The sequence below is a fragment of the Anopheles cruzii genome, chromosome 3, assembly GCF_943734635.1.
Source record: "Anopheles cruzii chromosome 3, idAnoCruzAS_RS32_06, whole genome shotgun sequence".
Lineage (NCBI taxonomy): Eukaryota > Metazoa > Arthropoda > Insecta > Diptera > Culicidae > Anopheles > Anopheles cruzii.
In genome coordinates this window covers 86,717,425-86,736,557 of record NC_069145.1, presented here as the reverse complement: position 1 = coordinate 86,736,557, position 19,133 = coordinate 86,717,425, and the positions used below count along the sequence as shown (strand labels likewise).

General features: G+C 48.1%; 2 protein-coding genes across 2 annotated transcripts; one reads left to right on the top strand and one right to left on the bottom strand.

The window, feature by feature from the left end:
- The first annotated feature begins 607 nt into the window (after positions 1 to 607).
- LOC128272935 (uncharacterized) lies at positions 608 to 4,563 on the top strand. The gene is made up of 5 exons (XM_053010822.1): positions 608 to 832; positions 3,023 to 3,379; positions 3,447 to 3,762; positions 3,828 to 4,047; positions 4,117 to 4,563. The coding sequence occupies exons 1-5, from the start codon at positions 608 to 610 to the stop codon at positions 4,322 to 4,324; spliced, it is 1,326 nt and encodes a 441-aa protein (XP_052866782.1). The 3' UTR covers positions 4,325 to 4,563.
- A 10,971-nt stretch (positions 4,564 to 15,534) lies between these two features.
- Positions 15,535 to 17,394, bottom strand: LOC128274530 (glutamine synthetase 1, mitochondrial). Its single transcript, XM_053012757.1, has one exon. The coding sequence runs from the start codon at positions 17,069 to 17,071 to the stop codon at positions 15,866 to 15,868; it is 1,206 nt and encodes a 401-aa protein (XP_052868717.1). The 5' UTR covers positions 17,072 to 17,394; the 3' UTR covers positions 15,535 to 15,865.
- Positions 17,395 to 19,133: the final 1,739 nt, after the last annotated feature.

The following is a 19,133-nucleotide window of genomic DNA, read 5'->3' as shown; positions in this document are numbered from 1 at the left end:
GTTACGCTTATCATCTCCAGTTATCGGAGCCGTAGCTCCAACCGGTAAGCTTGCAGTCGTCGGCGGTTTGTGAGCGAATTCGGGGTCAATTCACAGCATATTCGGTACACTTCTTTACCAACGACAGAGTACAAATTTTACTGACTCATTATTTACATCCGACGGGGTGTCATCTCATTAGGTTCCCCAAACAACCGTTCTCATCCCATTATCACTCCGCAGATGAAAGCCCCATCGCTTATCAGCGGGGCACCCGTTTTGGCGCGCATTCTCGTTTGTTTAATCGTTGTGCAAAATTTGGCCAACCATAGGCCACTGTTGCACTCCATTCGCCAACACACACACGCCGACCGCTCTTCGGGCGAACTTCGGAACTCGTGCTCGTTCGTTCGTTCGTGGCCATTGGGCTATCTGGACGTAAAAGGCATCAGTTGGTTCGCACTGTTCGATGTGGTCGGACTTGCCGACGGGTTACCGGGTTCCGTTTGGCTTCAAATAGAGCCGCGTGTTCGTGCCCTTTTCACGTTGTGCTTGTTTCGTGAATATTTCGCCCCAATCAACACGCACGAAGTTTCGGTTGACTTCGCGGGACAAAGTGAGCGCAAACATGCCCGCGGTTCCTCCACCTCCGATCCGTGATCTGGAGGGTCTGCTGGCGCCGGTCCTTCCCGCGGGAACTCGCGTACTCGGTTATGAGGCCGACTTGCTTACCGCGCCGGGAGACAACTACGGTAGCACCATGCTGGCTGTGGCCGTGCAAATCACCACCGAACGGGAGATATCACCGTCATCGAGTGCCAGCGAAGCTAGTCACCAGCCTCACCAGCCAAAGGTATACTTTGTCGTGCGCGTTAATGGTTCAAGAGCCTGAGACGGAGCTAGAAAATTTATCATCCGTCCGTGAAGTGACGCGAATGGAGACGCCTGGTACCGCTGCAGGTCGGCGCCGACATGCCGACGTGTGCGAATAATGAGAGCAAATTAGTCACCACAATCGGAAAACGCGAAGAGCATATCCGGTGAAGCTACCCATTAGATTCAATTAAACTCACAGCAAGTCCAATGGACCAGAAACTATCGGATCGCACCTCCGTAGTCTTATCACGTTTGACCGTAAATTCTACCTGATGAAACGTGCCAGATAATTCGCATCGTCAACAAATTGCACATTTTACAGCATCCTACGTCAACACAAGATTCCAAGTCTAGGAAACGCAACCTTGGGTTTGTAGTAGGAGCCTCATAAATTGTAAATAAAATCCTGCTTGCATCATGCCATCCGATACGGTGGTGCCCGGGCTGTCCCAAGACCGGGAAGATAAATGATTTCTACTCTCGGTAGACAAGGAGCCGCGGTCCTGCAATAGGATCCGACCTCGTATGTGACCGACATGTAGAGGCGTACTTCTGTTTTTTTGTTTGCATTTTCCTTTCTCGACAACGGATTTGTCTTGGTGTTCTACCAAGACGTGTCGCCTTGACTTTTGCATCGGTGTACCAGTCGGCTGATGGCATGACGTCTGTCGATGCCGAAGAGAGAAGGAAAATGTTCCCCATCCCAGCAAAAACATGCTATTTCACACCCGTGCGAAGTGACGACATTCACAGCCCGCCCGGAGACACGGAGCTTCCAAGCGGCTGGATCCGTTTTTTGCAGTCGATCGGAACACCGACCACGTGGTGCTCAATCAAATGCGAAGCGAACACAAATTGGAACCGGTTAGGATTGAAAATGCTCTTTGATGGATGGAGGCAATTGCTGTGTGAAATTTGGCCCCATTGGGACCACGCATCGGCAGGACCTATTCACCGGTGTAGGCTCTTTCATCCAGGAGCAATCAATCTCTGGCCGTCTGGTGATAGTTATTTCATGCAAATAAATTACTCTTCTGTTTACGCTTCTTTTTACCGCGCACTATTCGATACTCCAAAGTCGTAAAACTATGTTGGCCTAACGTGTGTGTTGTCAACCCATATCTCCACCAACCCAGACCCCGGCTTAAGGTCTTTGGCGGACCAGGTAGGGCAAAAGAGGTGATGATTTATTGGTTTTTCCTCTACGATGGCCAACAAGTGGCCCAATGGAAAAGGGTCCTCTCGTCTAGAAAGAAAATCTCTCCCAAAAGTAGTGCAGTTTCCCTGATACGACACCGCGCACGCTGTTTCGGGGTACTCGGCCGTTTCTCCCGCGCGGGATTAGTGAAGACATCAGCGACACACTCAGAGCGAGGACCGAAGAAAAGAACGGAAAACTTTTAACGAGTTGAAGCGATGACGTCGACGACGTTGCTCTGTTGCGTCTAGGGCTGCCGTGCTAATGGACCGGAAAACATCTGTTGAATGCTTGGCACTTTTCCTGTTCACCGTGTTCTCACGTGCTATGAGCTGGTTTTTGTGGTGTCAGAAAGGACAGTCATTTGCGGAGTTGTTTTACCAGATATGATACATCATTTAAAGCGATTAAGTTGTAGAGTGGTGCCGTCTCCGAGGATGACTCTTTAAACGCTTTTTATTTTGGTGGCATGTTTTATGTTTTTCAATGCGCAGCATCTAACTTTTCCCATTGCCATCAACCAATAACGGAACGATGTTGCGGGCGCCTCTTTAAAAGCCTTCCAAAGCTGAAGGCCACATAAAGGTGGGGCGATTGAAATGATTGAGCCTAAAGAGGAACTGGAAACAGGTCACCAAAAATCATTTCCAGAAACCTCTCAAAGTGCGGCTCTTCTCCGTCGCGACCACATCAACTTCATTAGCCACACCCGTCCCGGAAAGTGATTTAATGGAGGATTTTTTTTGGCACGCTTTTCACATTTTGTCCTTCATGGTCCTTAAAAATATTGTTTCGCTGAATGCACGTTCGGGCCGTTCAAATTCTACTTTAAGGTGAAATTCGGGCCACAGGTCAGAAAGCTGCGACCGATAACCGATGTTAAATCACACAAAAGAGGTTGAAATTTATGCGTACGCTCTTCTTTGCGCCATGGTTGTTTTCAAATGAAATTTTTCCCTTTCGAAGGAGAACTCCGATAACGAGACTGGACCGGTAGTGCTTCATTTGGTGGCCAAAATGCGACCGAGCAGTGAGCAGTTTCTCGAAATCTTCCAAATCGACACCACGTTCGTGAAGGAAGCGGCCGTCTATTTGAAGATCGTCCCGACGCTGCTGGACCTACAGCGTGCACAGGGTTTCGGTGGCGAGGACGAATTGATCGATGTGTTCTGCCGATGCTACAACGCTCGCGTCTCTTTGGACCCAACGGTGCAAAAGGTGGACGCTGATGGGGTGATGCTGTTCGAGAATCTGAAGCTGGCCGGCTACGTGACGGAGAACCGACGCCAAGGGCTCAACCGGAACCTGGCGCGCTTCGTGTTGCAGGTGAGAATCGAGTGTCCGAATGTGAGAATCGACGTAGTAATATAATCCGCTTTTGCGCCGTTTTTAGAAACTGGCCCTGTTCCACGGGATCCCGATAGCCCTGCGCTATCTCAAGCCGGAAGTTTTCGAGTCGGGCATCCACAAGCACCTTGTGAAGATTGATATCGACGCAGGGCTGGGCGCAGAAACGCTACGTCAGTTGATGGATGTGTTTCGGCAGGACATCTTGCGGACCGGCGTCGGTCCGGAACTGGCCGGTCGAGCGTACGCCAAGATTTGCGAGTGCCATCGTCGCCAGGAGCAACTGATTTCGGACCAGCTGACGGTTTACTGCACGATGCTGCACAACGATCTCTGGGTGAACAATATGATGATCAAATACGGTAATGTTCTGCGTACTGTGCCGTTGCGTTTCGGACCCTTCCCAAGCCCTTAGTGTTGTCCACAGATTCGCAAACCGGACAGCCCAGCAGCCTGAAGTTTGTCGACTTTCAGCTGATCGATATGGATTCACTCGTGCGGGACGTTATTTTCTTCATCATTACAAGCGTCAACGATCCTGATCTCGAATCACAGCTGGACGCCTATTTCGAGTTTTACTTCCAGCAGCTGGTCACCTGCCTGACGCGGCTACAATTTCCCGACCCGGAGCTCCTGACCATCGAAAGGTGAGAGCGTGCTGAAAGGATGACTGCGCAATGGGAATAACAAAAAGTGTGCCATGCCATTACTTGCAGCTTCCGGGAGGAAATCGATCGTGTGGCCCCATTTGAGTTGTACCATATCGTGTCGATGCTGCGAGTAGTTCTGGCCCGTAAAGAGTCGATACCGGACCAGAGCGAACAGAATGCGGCCCTGTTCTTCAACGACAATTTAGTCGAGGAGGACTACTACCGGCGGCTGGAAGTGACACTTAGGATCTACGACCGGAGGGGCTGGCTCTAGGTGCGCCGTTTGTCATCAGGAGTGTTCAATTAATCGCCGTGGTATCAGTATTCAAATGGATGTAAATATTGCATAGAAAGGGCTACGTCGAAGAGCCATTATACAATATATAAAATATCAAGCGTAGACGTTTGCCGTTCCAATCCAAAATCACTAATCGACTCGGTACATTATTTATTATCGCACACTGATTCAACATTGTGTTCCTATTGTTGTTTAATACACGAGTAGCCCATTCGGCGGACCTATTTTTAAGTACATTTCCGATTGTATCTTTTCCTTTCTCGGCTATAGCAATTTAAATTTAGGTCTTAAGGTCGTCAATAGTTGCTGGTTTGTTCGTGTAACATTTGTCTTTCATCGATGCCCCCAGATAATAGTCTAATGGTGTCAAATCACAGCTTCTTGGAGGCCAATCCACAACACCTTTTCTGTTGATTATTCGCTGTCCGAAGATGCGGTGCAAACAATCGATCGTGGCGTATGCCAGATAGCGCCATCCTGTTGAAACCAAATGTCGGCTAAGTTCTCAGCTTCAATTTCGCAGAAGACCCAACCATCAACGATTAAGGCGGTTCCTTCCTTCTTCATTCATTCATACGGCGGCCGATGATTCCGCCAGACTAAAATCTGCACAAAATAGTCACTCGTTTTTGGTGCTTTGGCTTCTCTTGCACGATATGTGGGTTTTCCGAACTCCAACAAACGACAATTTGACTTATTAACATAGCCAGCGAGGAGGAATAGGCTTAAACGAAATGTGCTTTTCAAATATCGTACCGTGTGAGTTTGAAGACCACTTTGGAAATAGTTTTTTTTCATATTTCCCAATTTTCTGCTACCAAAATTGTTTATACATAAATTTGGTGAAGAAACCTTTCAATGAAACCTTAATGAAACACCCTGTAAATTTATACGGTCAATTCAACTTCTCCGTCCAATTCGAACTAACTGCCAAACGACTAACATTTGCGTGCAACCATCGTATTAGTGTTCATTTCTGCTGCCAGGTGGCGCTGCAAATAGTGAGTAGAATTTTCACAGGAACAAATCTTCAACGAATGTTGTGAAAGGTCAGGAACCAGCTGACGATGCCCGAAATTAACTGGAATTTTACACCAGGATTGTGTTTTCTAAAACTAACTACTACCCTAAGAACTTTCCACACACCCTAAGACACTTTAGCACCAATAATGACATAACTGTTGAGATTCGCGCCAGGGTGCTAGCAGCCAACAGGTCATTCTACATAGCCAACAGGCCCCGTGTGAGATGGAGAGATGGCGTCGACCGGGACGCGATATCGGCCGGTATTCATACTTGGTGGACGAAGGCTCTCGACCGCGAGGGGTGAAAAAGTTCCTTGCAGCAGGTAAAGACCGCTCGGCGGTTGTAGCCGGATAAGTAAGTAAGTAAGTAAGACACTTTCGATTGACTCACTTCTTTAATATAAACAATTTCTGTGGGGTTTAAAACCCTGTCCACTTGAGGTGCTTCATTTGAGATTGAAAAATGTGGATGTGGCCCGTGGATAGCGAAAGTTGTTTTCAAACATAAGTAGAGGAGAAACAAGCTGCAATCATTTTGTGATCCAAATTCACGTCCCTTTGTTTCTAGTCCGCTCTGCGACTCGTCGTTCTTCGGCCTCAGTAACGGTTCAATCTATCACAATAAGCATTATTAAACATATCTTCATTGCTAAATGCAGCAATATCGAGCCCAAGCCGCAGAGAGTTAACAGTTTATAGGAAGTGAGGAACTTAATTGCATAAACGCGGATCTTATTCCCAGCGACCAGCGATAGGCGACGATCATAAAACCGTCGCCTACGAGAGGAGAAAATGGGACGAAATGCACGCGTTGAATGAATGATTTTTTGAGTTGGCCACTTGCGTGAGTAATGGGCATGCTGCCGGAGAAAATTAAACCCTTCCCTGTTTCGTAAGCATCGCGTTTCGTCGGTCGGTCGAAAGCAATTGAGATCATTGCAAGCGTTTTGCATAACCCATTCAATAATTATACAGCACGTGACTCGACCCTATGTGGAATTTATAAAAGATCGCCCAAAAATACTTTCAGTATTTTAAAGGATTTCTGCCTACAATATGTTAAATTGCCCAAGTGTTTCTTATGGGCAAACCGAGCCCCAGTTTCGTACGGTACGATAGGGCACAGAGGAAAAGGGCACGTAAATCAATTATGGGCAGCATTTTTATGGCTGTCGCTCAATTCATAATATTCTAGACATTTGGCCGTTTATCGTGAAACGAGAAGTGAACTTTCCGTGCTTCCGTCTGCGAAAGGAAAGTTCTTCAACGCGTAACATCGACCTCAATCGCCGTTCAGGGTCATAAAGTGGAATTGCTTTCACCGGAATCGTTGGTTTTGCGAAAAGTTGTTGTAATTTAAAGGAAAGGAAGAAAAGACTCAACCAACGCTGGATTAACGAACGATAAAACTAATCAATAGTTCGTGGCCCAAGTGCGGAAAGTGCTTCAGCGTTATCAACCTCTGAGAGGAATGACCCTCTGATAGGGAAGAAGATCGCACTTAACTCTGACAGTAGTTTTTCGAAAGATCATCTCTAGAGTATTTGTGAACAATGCCGTGAATCTGCGCCATCGAATAGAGGCAATGCACCAAAGGGAGGTGAAGACACTGTTCAGGGTTAAGATGTTGATCGCTGTTTTATTGCACAGCGACCACCGTTTGCTTGATCACTCCGATCATGTTTTCTTTTTAAATATACTGATCATCCAAAGTGAAGGGCCGCAGTAAAGAAGTCCCATTTCTGTGCGCCGTCCTCGGCGCCATCTGACGATGTGGTCAGCGACCTTACCCAAGGCAGCGCAACGGAAATGCAAAAAAGAAAAAGGCAAACAATGTGCAATGTGCAACACGAGTGCAGTGGCCAATGGCCCGAGTGTGAGCTGATATTACAACTTGGAGCGGGCCATTGTTGTGTGACAATTCTTACGATTAACACTCGGTTAATGTTTTGATTTCAGCTCTGATTGTCTTTAAATAAGTCTCACAACTTATTCCGATATTTTATACAGCATATTGTTAGCGCCAAATGTAAAATGTAAACTTTCCTATCGCTCTTCAACGCTTGTCCAAGGCTGAGTAATGTGTTTGAAGCGTAACCAGGCTGTCCTCGCCAAGTGGTTTTCAAGTGGCTAGCCAAACGCCCATTTATCAATAGCATGCTGTCGGTTATCAGTTGCACAGTGCTTCGAGCTGAGCAGTTGGTTTCAACATATCGTTGGTTGTAAGGTTAGGTCACCTTTCAATGTGACGCTTAAATTACATTTTTGCACAAAAAGTATTAAAACACTTTTCATCTACAAACTTACGACGGCCGATGTATCGCAAAAAAGAGGCTCGGCATCGTCATCTGCTCTGCTCTGAGTACCGGTCGTCCCCAGCCGGTCGCAGCCGTAAAGGAACATCGAAACGAGTTTCCCGTGGTCGGTAATTCTGTTTTGGGGAGTTTTTAAAAGCAAAAACTCTGCGGGTTTTTGTGCCGGGTTGCCGCCTGTGTCCTTCGTGGCACGTATCTCCGGACACCCTCGGAAGGTGTGTGATCACGGGCTGTGCGTAAATGCGGCGTTATGTAATGCGATTATTTTTAGTGCCGTTCAATAACGAACCGTACTGCGGGCTAACCATCGGCTCTCAGCTCGCAGTAGGTTTGATGGTTTGTTTTTAGGGTTTTTTTAAGTTGGCCCACAGGCGCCTGTGTTGACAACACAGACATGGAAGCATCCTCCGGACGAAGGTTTGCTGTTCAATGTCGGATTTTTTGTCGTTCCGACTTGGTTCGAATGGTGGCGTGATCTTTGGCTTGAAGGTCATCCAGTCCACTGATCATGCTCAGTCTCAGAGCCAAGGAAGACCAAAAACGAGTTCGTTAAGCACGTCCGCCAACGCGCAGCGCACCCTTATGGTCACCAGAGTGTCTCTCCAAACATACCGAAAAATGCCGACATGAAATCAATCGTATCGCGGCGAGGATAATTGCTTTAGAATTGCTACTTCTCGGTGATAATTGTCCAAATAAAACCGGCAGCAATTCTAACTGAACAATCTAAACCGTCCAATCTGCTACCATATTGTTGTTAATTGGGCGCAAACGGCGGCTCTCATAACTAACGGCCGCATTCATAATTGATCGCGCCCGGAGCAGTTAGTTACTAATTAGCATACTCACGATCGGTCGGTCGTCTTTGCCGCGGAGGTCGTAAACCGTCGTCGGCACCGTATAGTTCCTGATTGACCGTAAAATGTGACACCCCCCGGGGCGCGTAAGACGATCGCTTCTAATCGGAAGCGATTTTAACGAGCAAAAAATGAATGTTTACGTGCTCAATATTTGTTTTGTTTTGTCCGAAGCTTCCCTATGGGTGCCGCCGCCGCCGTCCCCATCTGCCGGGTCGGTTTTCGGCAGTTGTGTTGTGTTTTACGACATTTTTATGGCTCAATTTTATCGAGACCGCCGCCGGTTTCGTCGGATTTCAGGCCACACACGGCCATAACCCTTTCCGGGGGTCGACAGAGAGATGTTTTTTTTTGGCTTTTATCATGAATGAAACCTACTAACTATCAGCTGACCGGACACATTTGGCAACGGTTCATTGAACTCATTAGAACTTCGGGGACTTTTCGGAATCAGCTGCTTGAGGCAAGGCCTTGTCGATGACCATACTCACAAATGTTTTATGAAACAGAAAATCGATTCTCAGCATGTCAGCCTAGCAACGGTTGTCTACTTTGTTTTGATTTAGCCTAGTGATATTGAGCATTGCTCAGGGGCGTGTAAAGGGTTGTTGTTTACAGTTTCTCGGATTACGATACATGCACATCGCTAGCTACACAGCTGTGCGGTCCGGTCATTTTCGTGTGTGTTGGTGTGAAATGGCGGCTTTCTTGTGGCGATTTGTTGTTGATGCACCTTGAACAGCACCGGATTCTTTGTTTCGCGTTATCGTCGCTCTTGTGTGCGCTTGTGACTGTGTTGGTGGCCGACCTTGGCCGATTGAGAAAAAATATGCGCGGAAAGAGGCGTTCAGGGGCTGTCGGCATTTATTGGTCCCCCCTGTTTACGTTTATGGTGTCCCACGAGCAGCTACAACCACTTTAACCTTGCCTGGAACAGCGCTCTTTAGCACTTCTTTCACAATCATTTTATTGAAGTACGTAAATAAATTAATATAAGGACATTCTTTTTCATAAATAATCAAATAGTTCAATCACACATCTATCATTCGAAATGAAGAGTCCTTCTATCGAACCGGTAGCTCCCGCATCGTTTGCATCGAACCGGTTTTTAAGAGTACCATTCCGTTCCTTATATCTAACCGTCGTCAAGGCACAGTAATGCGCCATCGATGTTATTGCCGAAAGCGCGCTGTCCGTTCCTAGAAGCCCCCTTACGTCATTCTTAATCATTCGCTTCAATTATGCTCCTGGTTCTTCGCGTAGCCGTTGTTTATCAGCGCAAACCGAAACGCGTTTAATTAGTGCGAGACATTGTTTTGACAGTCACCATTCGGGTTCGTATCGAAACTGATACGACCGAACTGATCTTCTGCCATTTGCTGCCGTCACTAGTACACCAGGGGACCTGGGGACAGCGAAATACCCTCTGTTTCCAGGCAGAGAAGCTACTTTCCGGTAAATTATCTAACAGAAGGAAAAAAGATTGTGGCTGAAGTACGAAACAGATTCGACCCCCCCAGGTAGAAGCGGCACCCAAACGACATGAAAGTTCACTCAATAAGGACTCAACAATGGACCGGAGATTAAAACCGGAATTTACTGGCTAAGGCTGATTTTTTCAGAACATGATCAGACTTTTTATTACTCAAAGTATAAAATACTGTGACTCAAAGCGAGAGAGACAAACGTACGAATTATCTTCCCGACGGAGTGTTTTATGGCACATCGAAACGTATCAGCTGGTTGTTTATTGCATTAAGCTGAGCCGCCGAGGTTAAATCGATCAAAATAGGTCAAAACGACTGCAATAAAAGTCGTCTACCAGTTCCAATATGTAAAAAACTTACGGTTCTATCTGTCTGGACAGCATCCGACAGGACTTTCTATTGCCTTCTATAGGCTTGCTGAGATTCGAATTGGTTGCCAAGCAACGGGCCTAACGAATGCGTGTCTATGGAAATGATGGAACCGGCCGTTAAATTCACCCGACCAATGAAAACATCAAAGTTCCAACCTACTGACCCGGGCCGAAGCGACGTCCCAGTCGAACAGAGATCATGTGTGTGTCCAGCACCGATAAGTGCAATGAGAGATAAATTTCCGGTTTATGCAAGAAATTACAAGTAAGACGTCACACGTCCTGTGTCCTCGAAGCAAGTGAGAAGGGTTCTAAATTGGCGCACGTTTTAAACATTGAACAGAAACCGTGTTTTCCTTGCGGAAAAGGAGATAATAGCGGCAGATGGGAAAGGACATCCTCGCACACGTTTCCTGACCGAGCAGAAAACGTGCGGCTCACGTTCCCGTCGTTTGTCGTCCTTTCTTCCGCGTGGCGTATTCGAACATCCTGCTTGCTCAACGGTTGACTATCTGGTCACAACCAGACAGAAGTCTAGACGACTGTGTTCCATCGAAGCCCTGCCCCTCAGAACCGCCGCCGCCGGTCGGCGTTTAACGGACCGCTAATTAGGACGGCGTGCCTTCGAGGGAAGCTGCACGCGACACGCGACTTTATTTGTCGGTTAATTAGTAACCGTTTAGTAGCGGGCGTTGAAGACGGAGCTTATGAACGTGATTTCCACAGAACTCTGTGTAAGTGTCTCACAAGAAGGTCTTTTCGACTTTGAATCGATTTGAACGACTGAAGTACTTTATACTGAATACCTCCAATTCATTCGTTTGCAACAAGTGTGCTCCCAGTGCGAGATTACAGATCAGATTAGAAATGCCGTTACGTGTTTTCCAGAAATAAACGGAGATTCCGCATACGGTAGCCAACTCGCAAATTGTTATGGTGATGGCTTACCGACTGCATATTTCGCACACAAGCGGCTTGGAATTACGCTAACCGTGTAAGACAAGCGTTTCTAACCCGATTGCTGTCCCGGCATGGCTGAGAGGCGATTGATGAGTACCTCATCGCTCAGCGTCATCATCACCACGAACGTCGCGTAATCAGCAGTTGACCACGGCAACACGGGACGGCAGTTTGACGACGGGGTCCTTGAAAGATGAATCTTTGCATCGAACATCCGCTTCGCAATCGAAATTGACTGTCATAATCGAACCCGATTGTCGTGCCAGGCCCGTATCATGCTGTTTGTGCGTTCGTTTTGTTGTCCAGTTTGTGTTCAATTACGCCAAACACCAGTAGCTGGGCCCCACTATCGCCTTACTCCATCGCTCGATCGCTACGTAACAAACAACCCATCCAAGAGATGAGTAGAATGGATGGCCGACGGGCGCTATCGAAGCTTCTTGTACTGTACGTAGCTTTTATTTTGCATGTTTTTTTTCGAAAAAATCTACACAAGAAATGGGCATGCTTCGAGATGATAACGCCTGCGATGATAGGCATATAAGTAAACAATCAATCGCGGAGTATGATACGCCCGGCACGGGAGATCCCAAGCCATCGGTTGCCGTCGAGGTCATAAAAAGGGAAATCGTATGGCTGGCGAGACATCAGCCACGAGAAATGAAGAGCAAGAAACCCATAGCTGATCGCGGCGATAACTTGAAGATCGCGGTGAGAGATTCATCGTTGACGCCAGAAGTTGTTTGAATTGGCAACTGTCGGCATACTCATTGTTCGGCAAACTATCACGGTCACGGTCAGGTTTCGGGAGATCAATTTGAACAGAAAATTAACACCTTTTGTTGTGATGGTTAAATATTTGAGCGTAATTTTCAAACTATTTGTGTGAAAGTTTGCCACTTAACACCTTCATTTCGGTGCGTACTTTGAAGTCTGCGGTACGCCGTCGAAACGCCCAGAAGTGTGGCGCCCGCTACACTTGGCAATGTAGTCGAACGTTCGCAGCTTATTTGTGTCTCCGTAATCCGCAATCGGACGTCCGCTGGGGAACTCGTTTGAAATGTTGAACAACTATTTTATTACGCCGCTCATGTCTACAATTTCCTGCTGATGATTGATTCTCAATTTTAGATGCGTAATAAACTTAGACAGGAATTCTCGTGGCAACGGGTGAAGGCGCCTAGACAAAGTCCAGGCGTCCAGAGCACCACACAAATTGAAACGCCGCCAATAATTTAGCAACAAAGCAACGAAAGGAACAAACTTTGTGAGTTTTGCATCACTGGGCCAACCAGAAAAACCGGTTATTCGGCTGGTGCGAGATGCAAATACGAAAAATTGAACCGGCTCAGAAAATATCTCAACAGAGTAAGCTGCGCCGGCGAGACGCCAACGAAAAAAAAAAACGTCCGAAAAGGGGCCAGTGTTTTGTTTGAAGGAGAAGGAAACAAACACAAACATCTCAGTATGCGTTGATTGAGTTCTAAAGTATACGAAGCTGATCAACTAACAATTAAAGGACGGATTTTAAACCTAAAAATAGCCATCGCGTTCGAGAAAATATGACGCCAGAAACAACGGAAAACAAACATGATAACGAAAACGACCAACCGAAAAGAGCTCAAATGAGTTCAAAAGTTCAAGATCGTGGTGTTATTGTCCAATCGGTACCGCTTCGAAAATATACTGTTCTAATCGATCGATCATTGTCTTTGCAATCGTCGCTTCATTTGTGCCAATGTCAACGCCACAATAGCGCCATTCGATAAAAAAATGAGTGGGAATAGGAAGGATTTCGGTCTATTTCTACTCATGTCACGACGACAAACACAGCACAGTTGCTAGCCCGAGGTGTAGGATATTTTAGACACATTAACCTACATTCGGCGCAACACGCATGTGGCCGGACGCGTCCTCGCTTTCGACGCGTCTCGGGGTGGGTTGTTTTTATTTTTCCGACCGAAAAGCTGGTCGAAAGACAAATGTTTGATGTTCATTAGGGGATGCGTATTGGGAACACCAAAAACAGCTTCCTCCTTTGTTTTTAACGCACGGTAACGTGTTTCGCAGATAAAGCATGTTTCGAACGGAACCCCTTTTTCGAATGTCTCGTCACCAGTACCAGTTTCGTAAGTGTTTCGTTTAAAAACACTTCGATAGATAATTTCCAGCAGCAGCTGATAATACGCGGGCACCAGGGACGCGGGCATTTGTGACGTCACAAGCGCGGATGCGGCAAATTCAGCTCAGCCCCAGCCAGATAGCAGCGAATGGAAGCGAAAGTCCACACCAATGTCGCTGAACCGGCGCAGGGTGGACTGCGAACTTTAGCCACTTCCCAATCAGCTGTCCGCGCCAAACTAGCGCGGAGGATTCGCTTTTTCGTTGCTACTGTGTTTTTTTTTTGCTCTAGTGTTTTTTTTTTTGCTATTTCTCTCGTGAAACACTCCCATCCGCACACAACGAGGCGGGCAAAGTCACCGACACAAGCGCTCACGAGTTGCGCGTTTTGCGCGCACGCCACGCGGTGGCCGCGCAAATAAACACACTTCCTTCGCCCCGTGGAATCATCTGATCGGCGCGTGTTCGACTTGCCCACGGTTCCCGGTTACACACACACACAATCTGTTGCGTTTGCTTTGTCGCGGGGCCCTCTTCTTACTGACTCATCGCCTCTTCGCCGTTTGTGGCGTGGCCGTAAGGTAGAGGCGCAAGGTTAAAAACGTTGGGGCAGCAAAAATCCATTCTCGATGCGTTTACCCCTCCTTGCATAGCAAACGCTCGGCGAGAGCTGCCTTTCGAATGATGTTATGGAAATATTCAGGAATAAATTTAATACTTTATAGAAACGCGCCGATAGCGCGTGCCCGCCATTACAAACGCTGCCCCTGCGAGCAGCGGCGAGTGGAAAAGTTGCCAATTTGGTGTCCGCAAAACGGTCATAACGGAAGCGGTGTGTCGAGAAATGAGTAATGAGTTCTTCCGAAGTGTCCGAACCTATGGCAACGCTAGGCCAGCGTTGGAGGCCCCCTGAAGACCTTCAAAGCCAAACATAACTAACTAATTTACAGTGTGTCCGGTGTTGCAATTTATTTTTACTATTTAGCCATTCGCCACCGCCCGCTGGGTCGTTGGCCGCTAGTGAGTGTAAAACCTTTCACTCGGGCCTTCGAAGCACCTCTTTCGAAGAACGCGGACCTCAGCATAATGAGCTTACGTAAGCTGCGCGCGGCCAAACGCAAATTGTTATTTCATCAGCGCCCATCAAACGGTGAAACCATTTTGGCAGGCGAAAGTGACGTCTGGATTCCCGGGCACTCTTTGATTGACAACCTGAAGGACAACGCGGCAGAGTTTTATTTCACGAAACATAAACAAGTTTTGGCTTTCGAAGCCAAAGCCAAAGCCAAAGCCTCTCTCGTTTCGAAAACATGATCTAGCCTAAGGTCGATCGATAAGGGTCAGATGGTGGCCATAGTTAGGCGTGTTGTCGAAAGTTGTCGCTGGGACCATGCCGGCTCCTTCTAGTAGCCGGAATTCCCTAGGCGCGATGGTGACGATGTGGTGTTTGGGGGTCAGTAATTTAAAAATAACTGCACGCGGACCGACAGACGGCTTGAGGGATGTCCCATTTTTATCTGTAATTTTCTTTCAACGAACCAAACATGAACGAATGAGGCTTCGAATATGATTTTTGTTTTATTTGAATTCTTCACTTGATCTTGATATTTTGTTTGATCTCCGGATACACATTTGGACAATGTCTCGGCAATCTGCCGCTCGGCTCGGAGGATGGTTTCTAGTTTTCTGATATAAGCTTAACATTCAACTGGACTTACATGCTAAACAACAAGTAACTAAACATCTACAATGAACTTGAATCTTTTAATTTCTCTCTCTCTTTCTTTCTCACTTGCACACATTCAAACATTCTTTTGCACAATCGAAAGGCCTTTACCGATTTACTTTCAACATTGAACCACGCAATCTAGCCATTTGTACGGCCCTTTGAGTCTTTCTAAAAATCTTCTCCGTTTATCATCTATAAAGTAGAACGTTCCCTAAAATGCACTTTCCTGAAATAAAAAAAAGCGAAGGAAGCGAGTGCTTCTTAAAATTCCGTCCCTTCGGAGGTTGTTGCCAGCCAGCCAGCCGTTTGGCCTGGCGATCTTTCCCAAAACTTTTCCTCCTAACATCGGTCGCTACAGAACAACATCTTTATAAAAGCTGATAAAACGACCCACCAATGCGGTCCTGGTCTCTGTGCCTCACCAAAAATCGTCAGTCCATCGATTGCACTATTAAAAATAATCACCTACGGTCATTGCGTGCCGCGTCCCTAGCATAAAACGATAGAACGACCTGAAGCAGTAATAAAAAAATCAACGTATACATGCTCTTTGTGGCAGTTACTAAAACTGAACCGAAACTGCACCGATTCTGCACCCCCTCGACAATTCTGGCAGCGGTGGAGAAGTACTTGCTGATCGCTATTTGTCGCTCTATTCCACCAAGCACGTCGTGAGGATCGCATTACAGACGCTGTACGGATCGCAGTTGGAGCTCGGGCGCCGATCCTCGAGGTAGCCCTTCTTGGCATCCGCGACACCGCGCGGAATGCGCACCGAGGTGCCACGATCCGCCACGCCCCAGCTGAACTTGTCGATCGACGAGGTCTCGAGCCGACCGACCAGACGGCGCTCGTTGTCCTTTCCTCCGCGCGGATCGTACGCCTTGATATGTTTGTCGTGCTTCTTCGACAGCTTCTCGATGGCCTGCTCGATCGCCTTGATGCCGCCCTCGGCCCGCATCGGTTTGGTGGAGAAATTGCAGTGTCCACCCGCTCCGTTCCAGTTGCCCTCCATCGGTTTCGGATCGAACGTCACGACCACGCCGTAATCCTCGGCGATGCGCCAAAGAATGTACCGCGAAAGCCACAGGTCGTCCGCGCACTTCATACCGAGCGCCGGCCCAACCTGGTACTCCCACTGAGCCGGCATGACCTCGGCGTTGGTACCGGCGAACTGTACGCCTGCGTACAAACAGGCGACGGCATGCGCTTCGGCAATATCACGCGCCACGACGTTCTGAGCGCCAACGGCACAATAGTACGGTCCCTGCGGTCCCGGGAAACCACCGACCGGCCAGCCCAGCGGACGCCCGTCCACGTCGAGGAACGTGTACTCCTGCTCAATCCCGAACCACGGTTCCAGATCCTTCGTGCGGTTGTAAGCGTCCTGCATGGCGGCCCGATGGTTCGAAGCGGTCGGTTTACCGTCCGGCTGGTACGTGTCACACAGCACGATCACATCGTTCGGTCCGGCCTTGAACGGATCACGGTAGAGGGCCCGCGGAACCAGCTTCATGTCCGAGTTGCCACCGAGTGCCTGGTACGTGGAACTTCCGTCGTACTGCCAGCTCGGCACGTCCTCCGGCTTCGTGGGCACATAGTCTAGGACGCGATCCTTCAGCCGCACGTTTTCACCCGTTCCGTCGATCCACACGTACGTGGCCTGCACGTACTTGGGGTCGTACTTGAGGCGCGTGTACCGTTCCAGGAGCCCCTTGTTGAGATGGGCGTTGGGAGAGTGACCCAGCACCTTGGCACAGTGCGGACCGCGGCTCGTGCTGAACATGCGCCCCGCTGGCTTGCCGGTTATCCCGGCCAGCTCCTGGCGCATCATCAAACCAACCACACGAAGGGCCATTTTGAATCTGGCGTTACGTTGAGCTTCGTTCACAGAATGCACCTGAACTGCGCGCACTGACCCTGACTTGGCTGGCCCGGAAAGGCTGGAACGGATTGTCTCACACACGACACACGACACACGACACACGACGGCGGCGGGGCTTCCGTAGCTACGGACAAGTTGCGGTTTCCTTGGTTCGGCTTCCTTCCACGGCGAACTTTTGCCACAAAATGAAGCTTCGACAGCTGCTCTCCGGGGCGTGATGGCCAAACCACCGCACACTACTGCACACACAGATGAGATAACGCGCACACACACACTGGCACGCACGCACGCACACTTTTCCCACTACGCGGTTGCGGTAGTAGTAGGTGGTCGGGTTTTCTTGTTCGATATGTCTCTTGGAAACACGAGGCGGCCACGAGTGTTCCAGGAAATGGGCAGCATCCGCGCGAGAGGCGAAAAAGGACCAGCAGCAGGGTTTTAATCCTGCCCAGCCAGATTGCTAAGATGAGATGCTGTCCGCACTGCGGGGGAGAAATGGGAGAGGACATCGTTGAGCTTGGGTGATAACAGGGATAAAAGTCACAGGCTAACTTACCAGCAAAAAACTGCTCCAAAAGGACTGCTACAAAAGCGTGCGAGACGTCTTCGTACTTCTGTTGTTACTGATGCTTTAAACCACGTTTCAAAGCACTTAAATCGCACGCCAAGCCAAGCCAAGTGTAGGTGTAGTACTGCTAGTGTGCGTTTACGATAGCGACTAGCTCCAAACGGGTTGATCGACGCTGGTAGTAGTATTGGCAGCGCATCTCTTTCTCTTCCATTCCATTTCACTTTCGTTCGAACGCTCGCTCGCTCGCGCTCGTTCGCTCTCACGACGAGCCACTCTCTGTTTTGTTCACCTCATTGCGATTAAAAATCGATTCTCTCTCGGTCATGGTCGGCGAGACAGAGAGAAAGAGAACCCAAGTTCCGTGTGCATTGTTGTGAATGCTCTTCACTGTCTAGCAAATAGTACATAACAAGGATCTAGTACGGGCGTGGACTAATTGTGCATAGAAATTGCAGTCTTATCACGCACAGTTGGTTATGATTAAATAGGTTATTCTCTCAAAGCCACGTTGCAAAATACTGAACTGAAGAGAAAAGGATGCGAAATTCTAAGAACTGAAAGTGGTTCATATGAAATTTGACTCCCATTCGCAATACCCTCCCCTGTACATAGGATCAACGGTTCATGGCAGAGGTCACGGTGAAAGTGCAGATCAAGAAAATACTGTTAACGCATGTCTTTCTGTGGACGTCCCTTATCTCTCGGGATTCTCAACAGTAGCCGCGCGGCTCTCTCTCTATTGGTTCGACGGAGAAGACAGAGACGTATGATAGAGCACCCTTCGCTGTGTGCGTGTGAAGTGATTATTTGCCACCGCGGTCTGAACAAAGAAAATCAAACCCGCCACACGGCCATAAACCGGCAAACAACGGCGTGGCGATGAAAGAGAGATAGTAAATAGGAATGGTGATGGTGTGATGCTGTGAGGCGGAAAACTCATCCCTTTCGCTTTCAGCAGTAACATTCAATTTAACACTCGGTCCGCTGTTTCTCCTATGCTGGCCAACATACCGACACTCTCTCTCTCTCTCTCTCTGTGCGTTGGTGGTGATGATAAGAATAAAAAGCATATTTCCGCAGCGACCCAGACAGACCAACGGTAGAACAAAAAGGAAGACGAGAGGGGCAATGATTTACTGTGCGGCAAGCAACAAGCCGGTTAGTCAACAGCTGAGCTAACCCTCGTTCTACATACGGGGATGATATGCATGTTTTTTCGAAACCCGTTCTGAACCGGTTCCGCTGGGAGCGATGGCTCAATAATCTTAAGCCAAATGTTGCCCTTCAATTGCCCACAGTGAGTTTTATTTTTGAAGGTCAAATTTTTTTACATTAATCTGCAGTCTTACATTGTTGCAAACGGTACTGACCGGTGTGTCTGAACAGGTGTGTGGGTTCGTCATCAGCTCTTGAGTATCGATCGACGTCACGTTTGAGGCTGCATTTGTCAGTCGTACATCGTTT

Bases quoted from the DNA above. Each gene is read 5' to 3' on its own strand.
- LOC128274530 (XM_053012757.1), bottom strand. From the start codon at position 17,071: ATGGCCCTTCGTGTGGTTGGTTTGATGATGCGCCAGGAGCTGGCCGGG.
- LOC128272935 (XM_053010822.1), top strand. From the start codon at position 608: ATGCCCGCGGTTCCTCCACCTCCGATCCGTGATCTGGAGGGTCTGCTG. The intron at 3,380-3,446 runs GTGAGAATCGAG...CGCCGTTTTTAG, and splicing joins TGGCGCGCTTCGTGTTGCAG to AAACTGGCCCTGTTCCACGG. The intron at 4,048-4,116 runs GTGAGAGCGTGC...CATTACTTGCAG, and splicing joins GAGCTCCTGACCATCGAAAG to CTTCCGGGAGGAAATCGATC.